The 18578-nt window shown below is 37.7% G+C and overlaps 2 protein-coding genes across 2 annotated transcripts in view; one reads left to right on the top strand and one right to left on the bottom strand.

Moving 5' to 3' along the window:
• Window positions 1–3801, top strand: part of POU2AF2 (POU class 2 homeobox associating factor 2) — a 56723-nt gene extending 52922 nt beyond the window's left edge. The window contains exons 4-5 of the mRNA XM_074302268.1: window positions 1574–1875; window positions 3400–3801. Of these exons, the coding sequence (XP_074158369.1) occupies window positions 1574–1875; window positions 3400–3801 (704 nt within the window). The remainder of the gene's footprint in view (window positions 1–1573; window positions 1876–3399) is intronic.
• Window positions 3802–13938: 10137 nt separating this feature from the next.
• Window positions 13939–18559, bottom strand: LOC141562291 (uncharacterized). Its single transcript, XM_074302263.1, has 3 exons — window positions 18514–18559; window positions 17760–18163; window positions 13939–16930 (listed from the first exon to the last, which is right to left on the bottom strand). The coding sequence occupies exons 1-3, from the start codon at window positions 18557–18559 to the stop codon at window positions 16697–16699; spliced, it is 684 nt and encodes a 227-aa protein (XP_074158364.1). The 3' UTR covers window positions 13939–16696.
• Between the last annotated feature and the right edge of the window lie 19 nt (window positions 18560–18578).

Here is an 18578-nt window from a genome sequence, read left to right as displayed (position 1 = left end):
AACCGCTTAAATACTATCTCCTATACCAAGTCTTTTATGATCTCAACAAACATTAGTGCTTCCCATCTTACCTTCCCAAAACGACTTTGTAAATATTTCCATATTTACTTATCTGTGTATATCTTTCCTTTGTAAGCTCCTAGAGGGCAGGAACTATTTACATGTTGTCTTCCCAGAGTTTAGTATGAGAACTCTAACAAATAGCAGGAATTTAATAAATGCTTGTTGAATTGAACAGAATTTCTACACCCTCCATCCCAGCCCTTTCACTCTTTAAAAAAGTCCAAGGCTTCATTCGCATTCTGGTTTCCGAGGAAGGATCACGTGTTAGCCACTAGAGGGAGACAGATAATATAAGTATAAAAAGACCAAAAGAAAAAAAAAAAAATGCCAGCCCTAGCTTTTTGCTTTTGCCTCAGTCAGATTGTTATCACCACCAACAATGAACATTTATTGGATGTCTACTCCTTGTAAAGTATTGTATTTAGTACTTCTAGACACCATCACCCCAAGTGGCCATAATGCCTTGCACAAAATAAATTATTTATTGATGTTTGTTGAATGGCTAAGTACAAAACCATGTAACCTAGGATCCAAAGCTTCTCCTAATTCAAGGACAAAGGTAACTTGAATAATGACCTCTATAGAAGGAACCATGGCAAATAAAAAACACAGAGAAAGCAATTTCATAAGTTTCATAAAGTTTAAAGATCATTTGAAAGATGTTTCTACTTTGTTTTATTTCATCCAAATTCATTTATTTCAACCATATTTATTAAGTAGATGCTTTGGACATAAGGAATACAAAGTTGATTAATTCAATGAAATAACAATTATTAAATACTCTTAGTGAGGTAAAGCACTGTTCTACATTCCCAGATATATAAATTTTTAGAAGGAAAAAAAACAAAAAACAAGATTCTTGTGCTTATCCCTCAAAGAGCTACTGAAATCAGAGTATTATAAAATCAAAACCAAGGTACAGAAAAGATACTATGAAAAATCAAGGGAAGGAGATATTGCTTTCTGATTTTATAACTTCTGATGAAGAAATATTTATTAGAATAAATTATACCTAAGCTAAAACTGAAAGCTAAATTGGAGCTAGACCTCAATTTCAACTAGTGGAGAAGACTGATGAGAACAGGATATGGAGAGTGCACTCCAGGCATCATGAATAGCATGAGTCACAGTTTCAGGAAGGTAATTTCAATTTTTCTGGGACACAAAACATATGAGGGAAAATAGTAAAAGATGAGGCTGGAAGGAAAGTTTGGAGCCAGACAGTAAGCACCAGGATGGACTGATTGGATAACACTCTAAGCTTCCCAAGCAGTCTCGGATAGATTCCTACTTTAAAGCAGAGTAACAGTTGTTTTGATCAGAGTATTTAAGAGTGATAGCTCAGGAAAATATGTTTTTTTTCCCCCAGAATACTCATTCATGGATACTTATCAGGGATGCATTCAGGTACAATAGAGCACAAAGATGATTGACCAGTTGTCTTCATTTAAACTTAATATTCTTCCTCTCCCCTTGCCCTTGTTTTGTTTTGTTTTAAAATTGGCAACAGGCTCACCTGCAACATCAGGTTACTATGGTGTTAGAAGATCTTTTTTATCTGACTCGGATTTCCACAACACTAAACAATTCTCAAATGATGGCTATCCATCAACCATGGCTAAATCTTTTTCCTGTGAGTCCTCTACAATGCAAAATTATCCACCAATCTTGGATTCCTACTTTTCTGAGCCTTACGGAGACTACCGCGCAGCAGCTCTAACTCCCAACGCGAGCTCTCTCTTTGGTGCTTCGTCCTTGCCCCCACCGCTTCTGCAACCACATTTTCCTAGTGATTCCACCCACTTCGTATTTGTGAGTATTCTGATATTCTGAGAATAAATTTACAATGGAACACATTCCTGCAAATTGCTAATCTGCATTACTAACCAAGTTGGAGAATTCACTTAGACTGCTCCCAACCTGACCGGTGAAACACTGATCAGGGAGACTTTTTGCTAGGATTGATTTGTATTCTTTCAGGCCGGTTGAATTAAGTCCTTCCCTGCCGCCACCACCCCACGCCTAAAACTGTGCAGGACACAGTTTAAATGTTTTAGTGCATCCCCTAAAGAACGGGGTTTCTAGTGTAGCACTGCCTAATACTAGTCAAGGCTGCTCACTGAAGGAAAACCCTTCTTAGAAATTGGTTTCAACCTTCCGAGGAAAAAAAAAGTTCATCCTGTAAACAGATGCAGATTCATTATTCTTGTCACTGCTTTGATACTCAATGGATTTAAGTGATTTGGTAAATCTTAATTCATTGGGAGATGCAGGGGGAGAAGTAAATAGAAAGCCTATCTTGGAGCCTGGAAGACAAAGATTTAAGTTCTAATTGCTATTTTGACGGATCAGTACTCTAGGCAACTACCTCTCTTGAACAGCCTATAAATTGCAAAGAAGGGTCTTATCTGCATTGGTAGATGGAATTATCTGGGAATTCCTTTAACCAATAAAATCACAAATCCAGTTCGGATCACTATTCTCGAATTCTTTGGAGAGAAGCACTCCCATCTTATTTTATAGATGTGAGAATTGAAGATATAATTCAAGTTTTCAAAAAAAAAAATTCAAGAAAATAGCATGAGGGTTCTGTTCTTCAAAGAATATGGAACATCAAATTTGTAAAAGTGTGAAGTAGGTCATCTATCTTCCATTCCATTCTTTCGGGATCCTTAAGCTTCCTGCCCAGTTCCATTCTTTCAATTTATTTTTGTAATTTTTTCTTCTTAACTATTGTAAACTCTGAAAAAAGTTCAGAGGTGTTAATCTCTCAATAATATTTTCATTTTAATCAAGCATTCTGGAAGACTGAAAAAACTTTAGGAACCAAGAAGTCTTTAATAGACTAATTTTGGGCAGCATTATACTTGGGGAAGGGGAGAAATGGAGGAAATGTTCCTTCCGGATCATACAAGGCTAGAATAAATGGCTACTCTTTTGGTATGAAAGTCTAGCTCTAGCCTTCAGCCATATTCAGTGTCTGGCATTGAACTGAAGATTTTGGACATGTAATAATGTCAGGGATAACATAATAAAAAAAATTTATTCTATTCCTTTATTTCTTTTTCTGGGAGGGAGGGAAGAGAACAGTGTACAGATAGTACAAATCTAAATGAGGAAATGAAATTTCATAAAAATAAGCCAAAGTTTAAAATGAGATTAAAAACCAAGGTTCCAACTAGCAGAGGAGAAAAAACTAAATGAAGTCTACTTTCTAGCCAGTAGTCATGCATAGGATATTTGGTGGGACATTCCTAGACATGAAAATGTAACTATTCTTACGAACATTCAGCAACTTTTCTTTTTCTTTTTCTTTCTTTCTTTTTTTTTTTTCAGAAAGATTCATGGGAGCAGACAGTATCGGATAGCCTTAATCAGCCAGATGTGGTGTCTTCAGACCCACTGCAGACACTACCAACTAGTACTAATTGCCTTTCATCACAGGAATCTGGAAGTCCCTCTCAACATAGAAGCTCTAGTTGGGGGACTGCTCTCCCTGGAGCTCAATCTTACTCACTGCATGCTCTAGAGGACCTGCATTATACACCAGGTTACCCTGCTCCTTCCTCCTACTCTTTCACACCTTTTATGACAGTGACCAATGACTTAACCCCCAAGGTGATTCAGCTCTCTTCAGATGAGTCCCTGGATACGACATCTCTTCATGAGAATCCATCCTGGACAAAAGACGATGGGAATGGGGTATGGGGATCCTATGAATGTCGAAGAGCTTACTGAAAAAAAAAATGACTTGTAATAGTATGTTTTCAAATGCTGATATTTTCACTCAGTAAATAGATCTGTTAGTTCATTCAAAGAATAATTTTCAAGGGATGTAATAATTGTTTTAACTTTTTTAAGGGCATCAAAAAGGCATCTAACATATTCACAATGCAGTAATACACATCTTTAATGTCATGCCCTGGAGCATCGACAGGCCGAGTAGTCAACTATCTCTTGGTATTTCTATGATTCTATTTTCCAAGAAAGACCATTGAATTCTGCTGTAGAATTAGTAGCAAAATTTTACTACATATTCTCAGAAACTTAAAACTGAAGTGCAGAACTATTTCTTGACCCCAGTACTTTCTTTAATTAATATCAAAACCAATATAGATCAAACAACATAACTGATTTTCATGTGTAATCTATATATTATTTAGGAGATCCATGTCATTTAATATAAAATAGTTTTCTTTGAAGTTAACTTCAGGAAGATGGAGGTTCAAATCCTGCCTTTGACACTAATTTGGTATAAACAAGTCACTTAACTGCTTTAAGCCTCATGCAACTCTAAAATTTACATACTAAATTATAGACCAGTTGATTATGCCCAAGTGAAGGGAAATCTCACATCTAAGATATCTGTTAAATTGATAAAGAAGAAGAAGATTAAGAGGAAGAAGATGATGATTATGATATAGGAGCTAACATAGGATAACCCATTTCAAGCAAACCTCCCTTCATATAATATTGCTTTAAAGGGGCAAGTTTTAAAATGATTTTTCTATTCTAGGTGAATTTTTTTTTAAATCCTGGAAATAAAGGAGACATTATTTACAAGTACAGCCAGATGGGGAGACTACAACTTGGCAACAAATGGGACTCAGCTATGAAAACTATCCAGACTAGAAACTAGACCAGAAGGAGAGAAGATAAATGTCAAAAATTATTTTTCTTATTAACATAAATATTAATTAACCAGAGCCATTAGACCCCTGATGGGGTAAATATAGAGACCAAAAGTAACAGTGAAATAGCACAATAGCAATGTAGTCGGGAAAGAATTTTGATCAGTTACCTAAAAACCAGATATCAGATGTTGTCAACAAGATATAACAGAATGTTTATATAGGAAAACAAATTAGGACGTATCCTGGCCAAAAATAAATAAATAAATGCACGTGTAATTATTAGAAGGAATACCTTGCCTGTGGAACCATGACCAAAAGAATATAATTATCTTTAAAGATTAATAAAATAACATTTTAGGTTCACTAATAAATCTCACTTTGGTTGTTCTCAATTAGTTTTTTGTGATTTAATGATCTTTGAGCATATTCCCAGTATGATTCTTACTAAGCTTTCATGGCCAACCAGATCATTAAATGTGCCTGCCACACAAAATCCTGGTTATCTATGTTTCAGCCCCTCTCATTCTGGTAGCCAGTTGTAGGTATGTTAAAATAAGGATTCCTGTCCTGTATGAATTGGACTAGATGGAGCGTGAGGTCTCAAATTCTATAATTCCTTTTCCTTCTTCCAACTCAATTTTTGCCCTCTCTTTCCATTATTTTCTTCATCTCAGTATCACCTCTGTATCTTTTTCACCTCAATTCCCTCAGCTTAGACTCTGCTTTCATCTTGACCTCTACTAATAGAATCTACTTAAAACAAGGGTTCTTATTTCTTGCTATGGTTTTGTTTGGGGGGTGGGGGTTGGGGGAGTTTCTTTGTATCTGCAGTACCTGATACAATTCCATAATAAATAATTATAATATTATAATAATAAATAATAAGATTGATTAAATTCATTAGCATTAGAAGTGAATGAAAATGAATTTTCCCTAAAATCTTTTCAATTTTGAGTTGCCAATTGATGAAATCTCCAATGAAAGGGACAGTAGTGTATGGACAAAAGACTTCTCTTAACTCTCAACACTCAGTTTAATTAATTTCCTTCCCTCTCCTTCCCCTTCCCCCTGCCATCCCTTGAGGGTAATAAAGGAAGAAGAAAAGAGGAAAAAAAAAAAAAAAAAAAGAAAGAAAGAAAAAAAAAAAGGAAAGGAAAAATAAAAGTACTATTTAGTTCCTGGAGAGAGGAGTTGGTTACTCCTCTATTCCTCCCTCCCCCAAACATCTCTTCCTACTTAATAATAAAGGTATTAAGTTTTTGTTCAACCAAAGGAGAGAGCAACTAATGCCAGCTACTTAAGAATAGTATTAAGAACCCAACTCTCCTTCCTCTGAATATCTTCTGAATATCTATTCCTTGAGGTAATTTACCCATGCTGAAAAAAGAGAAAGGAAATGGCCCCTCTGCCACAGTCTAGCTCAGTGGTCCTCAAACTTTTTAAATAGGGACCAGTTCACTGTCCCTCAAGACTGTGGGAGGGCCGGACTATAGTAAAAACAAAACCTCACACTCTGTCTCCGCCCCTCAGCCCATTTGCCATAACTGGTGGGCCGCATAAACATCCTCAGATAGCCCCACCTGGCCCGAGGGCCGTAGTTTGAGAACCCCTTCCTCTAGCTGATGAGCAATTTCTTGCTGCACTCAATTTTTCTCCTCCCTGCAGCTAACCCTAGAAATTGGTTTGGCTGTATAAAAGTAATTGCAACCATTTACTTAAGCTATTTACTATGTAATCATGCAGCAGTGTCATGATTACGCATATCATTAATTATTCACATTGTTATAAATTGGATTTAAGGTAAGTGCACAGAATTTAGAACAGAGGAAGAGTGGTCACTAAACACTTAAGATCTACCCAAATATATCAGTCAATCAGCAAGTATTTAGTTTAGCAGCTACTATGTAACAGAGTCTCAGATGTCCACTTTCTCTTGCTTCTCATTTAAATTCTATTACTCAGTTAAAATTGTTTCCAAAGAGAGACCTGGGAATCCGAAAGAGATAATATTTGTAAAGTACTTAACACAATGCCTGACACATCAATGCTATTTCCCTTTCTTACCTCCCCTCTCCTAAAGAGGATCACAGCCCTCTCTGGTTCTATATGTAATAATAATTTAAATAATATATAATAATAATTTTTAAAAATGCAGGATAACAAAAAAGATCAAATTCCACCAATTCCTTTGAAAACCATTGTGAGGTTTGTTTCTAATATCACCACAACTCTACTATTCTACTTTGTTCCCCACTTCCTTCTCTAAACCCAATCTCAGAACCATGATGTTCTTACAATTTAAACTATAGTTATAGAAATAGCATAACTAGAAAAATTCTACCTCTAACTCCTGCTTCCCCAATCCTCCTTTGATTACTTAGTGATTGGAATAGGTGCCACGGAGAGGATAAGACCTGGACTTGTTGAGAGTGAATGCTGAATGGGACAGGATGATTCAAGACAAGCAAGTATAGATGGACTTTGATTTGGATCCAAAATACCATTAAAGTATCTTTCTTACCTTTCAAACATCCCTATTAATATCAAGAGCTCTCTTGTCCTTCCTAAACCCAAGTTTTCCTAGTCACATATCTAATCCATAGCTAAATCTCAACCATTTTCTCCTCATATTCTTCATATCTTCTCCCTTTTCTTTAATTAGCACAGCACCATTTCAGTTTAGACTAATTTTTTTCTCCTTACCTGAACTATTGCAATAGCCTTTAATTGGTCAGATCTTTTCCTTCAACAATTTATCCTCCACAGTTGCCAAACGGTTTTTCTATAATATAAATACAAATATGTCGTTCCTCTACTACTCAATAAATTCTAGTAATTCCTTATCTTGGAGCAAATATTTCATCTTTACATCACCCTTTTAAAATTTCCTATTTTGTGCATTTTAAAATGGATATGATTATTAGCACCATAATACAAATATTTACACATGTATGTGTGTGTATATGTGTGTGTGTGTGTCATAAATAAGTTTGTTTTTTTTTTTTTTAAATTATACAGTCAAAAAAAAGTTTGGAGATCATTAGTGTATTTCATGCTAGAGATGGCTTGGTCCCCTTGATGCAAAGTATCAGCCAAAGGAAAATGGATCTTTTCCTTCCCTCACTTTCTCTCTTTCCTACTTTCCCTCCCACCCCCAATGACCACTACTACCACCTCTCTTCTCCCATCCTTTGCCTCATACTTTCCTGTAGAGGAGGAGTTCTAATTAATTGTTTCTGAATAAAGGGCCTAGCCCTTCTCTTCCATTGAAGCACCAGATAAGATTCTGGCTAACGGTAGGATTAAGAGTAAACAGAGATAGTTATGTTAAAGTACTAAAATAAGCAAATTAAATCATGATGCCAAGTTGAAATCAAGATTTGTCCATGCAAAAGATATAATATGGATAATCCTCCCATAGATCATAGGAGTGACTTTACAATACATCTTTGTACATGTTTGTATTTCTCCACAATGTTACACAATCTTAAAAGAATGAGAAAAGAAAACCACACCTTTACTTCATATGTTTAATAAATAACCTTTAATAGATTATTTTGACTTGCCATTATCTGAATAATACAGTATGAATACACTATTGTAATAAGGAGGAAAGGCTAAGAAATTTCAGTAAGAAAATGTATGCCTAAAACTTGTTATTTATGATCCATGCTCCATAATATATAACTGAATATTATTTAATAATCTGTATAATCCATGAAAATACATTTCAAAAGATCTTTTTTGTAATGGAAGAAGCCCAGCTACCCATTAAAAAAGGTAAACCCTAAAATGATGTATGAGCTGTAACTGTAAAGTAATGAGCATATTCAACAAGAGATACACTAAAGTCACCCTCATTATTGTAACAGTTTGCATAGAATATGCTTGAAATTCATATTTTACTCATTATCAATGTTTATGGCAATGTTAATATCAACCAGAGTTGACCAGCTATTATTGAATCACAAAGAAAGAAACACAAAATGTGCCTCTTTTACTTACCTGTCCACACAAATGCCAAAAAGGAGCAATAGTTTCTTTAAGGCCAGATTAAAAGCTTTCTGATTTTTCTTGAGATTTAACATTAGTCAAATTTAAAGCTAATGTTTGGATAAAATAGCAAATGATGATATTAACTAGAATTTAGGATTTGTTGACAACACATGCAAAATATACTTATTACATTTCTACTTGAAAGGTCCAAAGATGCCAAATTAATACAAGTATGTAATAATACAGAAAGTTGCTTCATATGATCAACTATTTGCTATACCTATAACTTACTACTAAAAGTTTTATAAGAAACAATTTTCCAATTTCAGCATTATAGCTGAATGATCATAAAGGAAATTCATAAAAAAAACAAAATAAAGGGTATACATACACAATACACTTAAGGGTAGGACATTACAAATGCTCTAACATAAGAGCTGTAAATTTCTTTATAATAACCATTTCATCTTTGATAAAATTTAAAGATATATAATATGAAAGGCATATTATTTAAAGATATCAAATATCAAAGGTATATTACTTAAAGATAAATTACAAATATTTATTGTACATAAAAATGGTGATATTTATACATAAAGGTCAGCAGCTAGGATAGAATACCTGGCCTGGAATCATTTTCTTGAATTCAAATTGAATCTCAGACACTGATTGTGTGATGCTGGGCAAATCATTTAATTCTGTTTGTCTCAGTTTCTCATCTGTAAAATGATCTGGCAAAGAAAATGACAAACCACTGCAGAATCTTTACCAAGAAAACCTCAAATAGGGTCACAAAGAGTTGGACATGACTGAAATGACTAAACAACAAAAATACATAAGGCCAAGATTTGGAGAGAAAAGACCTGGATCTGTGATTTTATTGGTAAAATGACTGTCAGGAAGCCCAAACAATGTGCCCTTATCACTTGTGATGTGCCCTGATATTTACAGTATTAGGGTGTTTGTTGCCTGGAGCATTGAGAGGTGAAAAACGGGCTTAGAGTTACCCATAGGAATGTTTCAAAGACCTGAATACAGTTCCTCCCAACTTAATCAATTAATAAACATTTATTAAGTGCTTACTGTGTACCAGACACTATGCTAAGCTAAATATCTTTAGGAAATGACATTTTAATAATCAGAAAAATAAATAAAACATAACTCTCTAAAACGAATGTCTTAAGTAGTATAAGCCACTATTATTAAACACAAATAGATTTAGATAAGAAAAATTGAGTGTTTGCAAGCAGTGCATACCTTGGTCAAAATAATATCTTATCAAACATTTCATAATGTTTGATATAAAAGGCTTGTGGGAAAAAATGAAAATTCTTTTGACTCCTGGGTTTGTGAGTATACATTTCATAAGAAAAATTAATCTCCAGCCCTCAGTTTCCTCCTTCCATTAATAACTTTTGTGGGCTGGGAAGAGAGCTCTGGTCCAGAAATTTTATCAGCTTGGAGAAATTCCTTGAATAAAAACTTACTTTCCCTAAGTTCATGCACATCAGCAAGTCATCAAAAATAATGCTTACTAGCATTTAAATAATTCTTTTAAATTTGCAAAGTGTTTCGCAAATGCCATCTCATTTTATCCTTACAATAACCTTGAGAGATAGATACTGTTATTATCCCATTTACACATGAAGAAACTGAGGGAATTTAAATGATTTGTCCAGTACTCTTTCTACTGCACCACCATTCTTCCCAATTTTAATGTTATCTTTATTATTTTAAGCAGAGTATAGGGCTATAAAGTTAGTATCTGATTCAGGATTTGAACAGTCTTCCTGACTCAAAGTCCAGTTTTTATCCACCTAGTTACCTGCATCCACTATATGTAGCATCTGTAACTTTAAAAACCTTTTAAAAATTGCCCAGGACAGCCCTTTTTGTAGCGGCTAGAAACTAGAAATTGAATGGATGCCCACCGATTGGAGAATGGATGAGTAAATGGTGTTATATGAATGTTATGGAATATTATTGTTCTGAAAGAAATGACCAGCAGCATGATTTCAGAAAGGCCTGGAGAGACTTACATGAACTAATGCTGAGTGAAATGAGCAGGACCAGGACATCATTGTATATTTCAACAATACTATATGATGATCAATTCTGATGGAAGTGGATATCTTCAGCAAGGAGATGAACCATAACCAGTTCAATTGTTCTATAATTAAAACAACCATCTATACCCAGTGAAAGAACTATGGGAAATGAGTGTGGACCACAACATAGCATTTCCACTCCTTCTGTTTTTGTCCGCTTGCATTTTTGTTTTCCTTCTCAGGTTATTTTTACCTTATTTCTAAGTCCGATTTTTCTGGTGTAGCAAGACAACTGTATGGATATGTATACATATATTGTGTTTAACATATACTTTAACATATTTAACATGTATTGGTCTACTTGCCATTTAGGGGAGGGGTAGGAGGAAGGAGAGGAAAAGTTGAAACAGCAAGTTTTGCAAGAGTCAATGCTGAAAAATTACCCATGCACATGTCTTGTAAATAAAAAGTAATAATAACAATAATAATAATAATAATAATAAATTGCCCAAGAGCATCAAGACATTAAATGAATCCCCATGATCTCATGATCACATAACCAGTAAAAGTCAGAGAATATATTAGAACCTTATGTGGATGAACCAAATGTCACATTCTGGATCAGGGGTTCATAATCTGGTATCTATGACCTTTAAAAATATATGCATTTTTAAAATTTCAGCATAATTAGTAGAACTACAATTCCTTATAATCCTGTGTGTTTTATTTTATTCATTTAAAAATATTATCCTGAGAAGGGATTTAAAAGTTTCACCAGACTCACAAAAGGATCCATGAAATAAAATAATTAAGAATCTTTAGTCTAGAGTGTTGAGGGATAATTGTTTTTAATATGTTCAGAATTTTATTACTTTTTTGGAAGTTTGTGATCTATCAAGCTAATATTTTAAAACATTTATAATTTATATTTAATTTATAAATTTCACAAATTTATATTTTAAAATTTGCATTAATATAATATAATTAACTTAATACAAACTTGAAAGGATCAAATCATGACCTACTTTTAAAAACTATTATATTTGAAGTCTGAGTATCCATCTGTTTCCCATAGCAAATGTTTTTCTGCTACAAAGGGTCATTTCGTTAGTACATAATAATTGGACATTCATGCACAAGATTAAGTATCACAAGTTTTGGAAGACTGATGAGTTTGAAATTTTTGAAAAGAAATTCAAAATACCCTGTGATATTCCACTCCTCAGGTGACTGTGAATTCCACAAGGGGGCGACTAATATAATTTGAAGTCTTGAAGTTAGTCATACATAGGATGGTTGATAAGCTCATCTACAAATAGACTATTCAAGGCATGGTAACATAATGAAATAGTTGAAGTGTCACACTAACAGGGGAGTTAATCTTTGTTGCTTCAGAACTCGGTATAACATCTGAAAGTTACAGGGAAATATTTCAACAAAAGATTTAAAATACATTTTGGGTTGGTCAACTCCTGAGAAAGTTAAACTTTTGGAATTGAAGATATGAAAACTGGCATTCAAATCTCACCTCTGACAAAATTAACTATGGAAGCACAGCAAGGTCCTTTAGTTGTCTAGGTTTCAGGTTTTTTTAACTGTAGGAAAGAAGATAATAAGAAGATTCATAGTATCAACCCTTGAGGGTTGTTGGGAGATTCAAATGAGATAATGTAATTGAACTTCAAATCTTCTAGGTCAAAGACTTAGTACTGTAGGGGAATCTCAGGTGTAATCCCACCTTTTCATCTTACAGGAAACTGAGACCCAGAGATATCCTTGGCTTGCCTGAGGTCACACAAGTAGTAAGTAGCAGAGACTTCATTCAAAGCCAAGACCAAAGTCAGTACTCTTTCTACTGTTCCACCATCCTTCCCAATTTTAATGTTGTCTTTATTATTTTAAAGCCCAGATAACTGTCCATCACAGATGTTACAGAAGGGACTCTTGCATTGAAAATGATTGGACTACGACAAATGTACAAGGCAAAGTTAGAGCAATTGCAAACATATTAGTACCTACAAACAATATTTAATAGATTAAGGTTTAATTCCAGTAAAGAGCACTGCATCTTCTAATGTGTAAGTCTTAACAAGGACTGAACAGAATTTATGCTGTGAAAAATGTATGATCATATTCAGTTCACTAAAAGCAAAGAAAGGTATAAATATTCCATTAAAATGTATTTTAACCTTGTACTGTTGATTATGTCCATGTAAAAATTAACTTGTCTTTTTTTATGTCATTTTTAATTGCATTCATTATAAATAGTATATTTGTAAATATGCTACCACTGGATCTTTTGAAAGATTTCTAGTGCTGAATCTGAAGCTAACTAAAGTGAACTTTGCAATATCATTGATGTCACATGAAAGTGACTGTGAAACTGAGAAAACTAATTTTCAATATCATTTAACCCTTTGAAGATAAATATATAGAAGGAAAAAATACACCAATTAATTTTTCCTACATTGCATGACAGTAACTACTTCAAATAAAGACTTGCTTAAATTTTACATATTTACTAGCTATAAAAATAGAAAACCTTTTAACAACAACAACAAAAAAAGTGGTTGGACTGAATGAATGAGCTTCACACTCCAAAGTTCTCTTATTTTGTGTTTCCAAAGAAAGCTGAAGAATTAAAATGTATCTCTCTTCGTGAAGATTTTTTTTTTTTAATTCTTGATGACCTTGGAGCTGAGAGGTCCACTTTAACAGGGACTCTTTGTGGACACTAGAGGTGGTAATATACTCACAGATGAGTAAATTCCTCTGAGTTATTTAGAATAATAACACTACCAATCAGAGCATAATCAGCAGCCTGTGCACACTTCTGCCAATTCTCTTGCAATCCACATTGATTAACAGCTTTATCTCTCTCCATTTCAACATATGTTGTAGTTTTTTTTTTTTAATCTCCCCACGCCTTCACAGATTTTATGACTAACAGATAAGAAATGAAGAAAACGCTTCCACAATAATATGACTGGAACACAGGATTCAAGGATTACCTTTCAATCTAGAGCTGGAAGAAACTTTAGAAATCAGCTAGCCCAAAGGAAACTGAGGCCCTATAGAGGTTAACTGACTTATCTAAAGTCACATCAGTAGTGAATAGCAAAACAGAATTTGAACCCAAATACTCTGACTGTAGAATTCTGTCCCTATTCCCAGAGCAATACACTGGATGCTTCAAATTTTTTGTGAATTTATTTATTTTTAATTTATGGAATAAAACAAGCATTTCCATAACATAGTATAATAAAAAAAATATATTTCACATGAAAATGCAAATCTATTATGTGTATCTTTTTCTTCATTTTAAATATATAAGTTTTATGTAAATTTATTTTTCCCCCATTCTCTCTTTCCTCCTACTCTCCCAGAGATTGTATCATCTTTTTTGAAAAGTATTTATCCATTGGCAGCATTAATCCAGGGATTGTTCCTCCTAGTTACCACAGACATTTGGGCTTCTTCTCCAGCAAAAATAAATAAATAATTTCCTTCCTCTGCACCAACACCTGTTTCACACCTAAAGGCTTATCACTCTAGTAACATTGGGAGTGACTGTGTAACCATTTACAGACACAATTGCAGCAACCAAATTCCCAGCCATCCCAGAGGGGGGAAAAAAAAAAAAAAAAAAAACCTGTCCTAATCTTGGTCTCAGCCTGGATATCCTGTTCTCTGAATCTAAGGCAGGTAAACTAACTGGTCAGGAGACCTTTATACCACAAAGGTCACAGGAACAGGAAACCACTTGGTTATTTTTATTACAGTTATCACAGACTCAGGCAAGGCACAGTGACCAGTAGTTGGCTGAATGGATTCCAAGAAAAAACCTAGTGATTTCTCTTCAATATAACTTCCATGGAATATAAACCAGGTGTGCTTGTTTTATTTTCTTTAAAAGAAATAACATAGACACAGCAATTTTATTCTTGAGGCTCAGAGCCCACATCAAAATGGAGTAATAGGTTTGCTGATCCTCCTGCTTCAATCACAAAGCAGTCAGTCTCAAGGCAGTGTTCCATGTCCAGAGCAGAGGAAAATTAGATGCTAACAGAAAAAGAGGTAAAAGCAGAAAGTGAGAACATGAAAAGATGAGGAACAGGAATAAGTGGAAGGGAAAAAACTTTTTAAATGAGAAAAGAGGGAGAAAGAGAAAGGCAAGAAATGGGGGGTTGGCACCTAAGAATATTGTGTCTTGACAAGAGGTAATTTAGTACAGTGGAAAACTGCAGGTCTTGCCATCAGAAAACCTGGGTTCAGATTCTGGCCCAGCCATTTGCTATGCGTAACCAAATCATTTTTCTAGTTGATGGGGCCCAAGATTTATCAACTGTAAAATGAAAGGGTTAGAGTTGTGGATTTGTAAGGTCCATTCCATTTCTATATCTATGATCTTAGAAGGACTTTAAGGATGATCTTGTCCAACTTCCCCACTTGACAAATGAAGAAACCAAGAGGGAAAACAAATAACAAGAAGGTGAAAGAAGAGAAGGAGTTTTTCTTGTTAAGACCATGCTGGTGTTCAGAAAATAGTCCCAAGTCATGATTTGTATTGATGGGATAAACCTGACCAGAACTTTGCCACCTGGAATCTCAGTGCATGCTCTTGCAAATAAGAAATCTGGTACTAAGTGTTCATCATTGGGAAAGCCTAAGATAAGAAAAAGTGGGATTTTCTGGCACCTTTAAGAATATGGATGAGATCTTGGGGTTCAGCTGTGTTAGGAGAAAGGAAGGTTCTTGTTATACAAAGTCCCTACCATTAAACAACCTTGTGGGACCCTTCATCCTCCTCTTACCTTATCTCTGCTATCTCTGTTCCTGAACCTAGAACATAAGTCCAAGTGTGGGTGAATTTCAAACTCAGGCTCAAGAGTATGTGTCATTTTAGTGGCCTGTGACTATTACTGCCTCTCAAGTCTTCCTGTGTGATTGGATCAACTCAATATAATCTCTCAGTGGAGAAGGCAAGCAGCTGTCAGCCAGCAGCATACATGGCCCTGAGAAAGCTGTCTCTTGCTCAGGCCTATCTCTCACTGAAAAAAATGAGGACAGAAATACACATTTTTGACACTTTTTTTTCCCAGATGAAATAAACAGGAATCCAAGCTTGTCTAATGTTTCTTGGTATACAGGACATCTGAAGTTGGGAGGGCAAAGCTCACAAAAGGGTTTTGGAAAGAGAGAGAACATTTTATAATCAAGAAACAACCAATCTCAGAAAATCACAAGAGGGCGAGGCCAGACTGCATCCCCAGCTCTATAGGGAGGAGCAAAGGGTCTTAATGGGCAGGCAATCTGTGCTGAAACTATGGCATTTGAGGCCCAGGCTGAGAGTGGGGGTGGAAAGGGGAGGGAAGCCCGCACGTGGGCCAGGAGGAGCAGGAAGGAGACGAAGCCCAGAGATGTGGCCTGGGCCTGAGCCTGAGGCCTCTGAGAGTGACCCATTATGATTCTCAGGCCTATTCCACTCATTAGCAGCCATGTTTGTTGCCCCCAATCTTGTGATTTGCCCTTTAACTGAGATAGTGGGTGTAGGAATGCCCTGGAACAGTCAACTTGGTCCAATATGGTCTTAAGGGCAAGATTAGAACATTTGGGGCCCAGGCCCTGCCTCTCAGACAGAAATACAGAGTATCTTTGGGGACATCTGCTCTATTTGTGGGAAGGTGGGCAAAACAGTCAAAATGAAGTAAAAGCAGAGTCCAAGACCCTCAAGAATGTCACCCTCTGTTTCTCCGGACCCTCCATGGAGTTTCTATGTGCAGGATTTCTGCAGAAGATAGTCCATTTTGTTAAGCCTTTGAATATTCAAATTGAAAGTATCGCGCAATCATTGATTGTCAAATCATGGGTTTCTAGAGGTTTTAAATACTTGGCATAAGGGGGGGGAAACTCAAACCTATACCCGAAGGTATAAAACATTAATTCGGTTTGTCTTCAGCTCCAGGGGGGCCAGTGCAGCCAGAGGGTTTGTGAAACTTTAAAAATGTTGCATCTTCTTCTCTCCCAGCACAGGAGCCTGCCTCGAAGCTGAGTTTCCTGCAGCTGCAGCATCCAGCCACAGTCCCAGCTGCTTCCACAGGATGTCGGGTAACCTGGGGCCGCTGCTCCGGGGGACAAGGTCGAGGGGGACCGGGGTGCTGGGACCCCGCCATATTTCACTGGTTTTGCCTGGGCAGAATAGAAAGGGAGAATAAGTAGTCAGTGTATGTCAGGGAGTGCTGGGGAGTAAGATGATCACGCCTCGTGCCGGGGCCATTCTTCCCCAGCGCACACTCTCGGGGGCCGGCTCACTGTGATAGGGGGCGGAAGGGGCTCGAGACCTCTGCGCTCCCACCAAACTCCTGCCCCCGAGATTCTCTCAGTTTGTTCCCCGAGAATTTTCTGGCTCCAGACCTGCTTGCCCAGAACCTGCGGCCGGGGGGAGCTAGAGACTCGCAGCACAGAGCAGCGCAGCCCGAGCAAGCTGAGTTAGGCTGAGCGGTGTGTCGGGACTCCCCCCGAGTGATCCCCCCTCGCCTCTCCACGAAGTGCTAGCTAATCCGTGGGGTGCCCGCCTGAGCGAAGGAGAGCAGCGCGGCTCCGGGAAGGGAAGGGAAAGGAAGGGAAAGAAAAGAAAGGGAGACAAGCGCAGAACCAGAGAGTGGGTAGCTATCAACAACGCCGGAGTCGTCATCCATTCCTACCGCCGGCGGGCCCCCATTCCCCCTTGTTAGGGAAGCACCCTGGTGCCGGTCGTGGGCCGAACCTGGGGGTCCGCGTTGTCCAGCTGTGGTCCCCGCAGTGACCAGGCGAGGCGCTGCCGGCCCGTGCGCCCCAGCCAAGTGGCCAAAGCGCAGCGCGGTCAGCGCGGGAGCCCTGAGGCCCCTAGAGCCCGGTCCTTCCCAGTGCAGAGCTGTGGGGCCCCAAGAGTTCCCAAGGGTTACTAAGGCCCCGCAGCCAGGCCACCCTTTTGTTCACCTTGCCCCTTCCAGCCCAGCCAGAGAGTCCGTCTACTCACGGTGGCTTCGGCTCCCTCTGGAACTTCCGCGGGGCCCCGACTTTTCCCATTCCGCGGAGGGCTCGGACTCGGTCCCAACTCCTGCCTTCCTCGGGTCACGGCTCCCAGAGTCTGTCCCCGCTGCTTCCAGCGCCCAATGTAGAAGCCGGCACTTGCCCGAGATCCGCGGTCCTCTTGGGCCACACTCCGGTCCACGGAGTTAGTCTTTAAGCTCCCGGGCGCGGTGGAGGTGGCGGCGGCGGAGACAAGCCTGCAAGAGGAAGGAAGGGGGAGGGAGAGAGAGCAAGAAGAGAAGGGGGAGAGAGGACTAGAAGGAGGGAGGAGGAAGAGTCGAAGAACCGGGAAGGCATAGGGGCGGCAAAAAGGAGAGCGAAAGGGAAAAAAAAAAATTAAGAAAGGAGGGACTCATCAGAGGAGGGAGGGAGCTCCCAAGGCCACCTCTGAGGGTTCCGAGTGCATGTATAGGTGTGTGTGTGTATATGTGTTTGTGTGTCCAGTTCCCTAGCTGACCTAAGGGCAGGGCAGATCTAACCCCACCTGAGTGTTGCTCTGCCCCAGGACTGGCTCACCACAAACTCCTAGGACAGAGGGGACCTGGGCTATGCCCAGCTCCCAGGGTCAGGAGTGGACTTCAGGCTATAACACAAAATAGGAGCATCACTCTAGGGTGAGGTCAAAGGTCAACTTCATGCAAAAGTGCTAGATTCTTCTCCTTTTGGTTAATAAATATTCCCTGGGAGAAAAAGAGTAAGACAGAGAAACCTAGGGTTCCAGTTCTGAAAGGCTTTTTTAGATCCCATGATGAGAGCCAATCCCCAA

The sequence above is a fragment of the Sminthopsis crassicaudata genome, chromosome 3 (assembly GCF_048593235.1).
Source record: "Sminthopsis crassicaudata isolate SCR6 chromosome 3, ASM4859323v1, whole genome shotgun sequence".
In the NCBI taxonomy this organism is placed as follows: domain Eukaryota; kingdom Metazoa; phylum Chordata; class Mammalia; order Dasyuromorphia; family Dasyuridae; genus Sminthopsis; species Sminthopsis crassicaudata.
The sequence above is the reverse complement of the archived record's forward strand: the minus strand, read 5'-3'. Positions and strand labels throughout refer to the sequence as shown.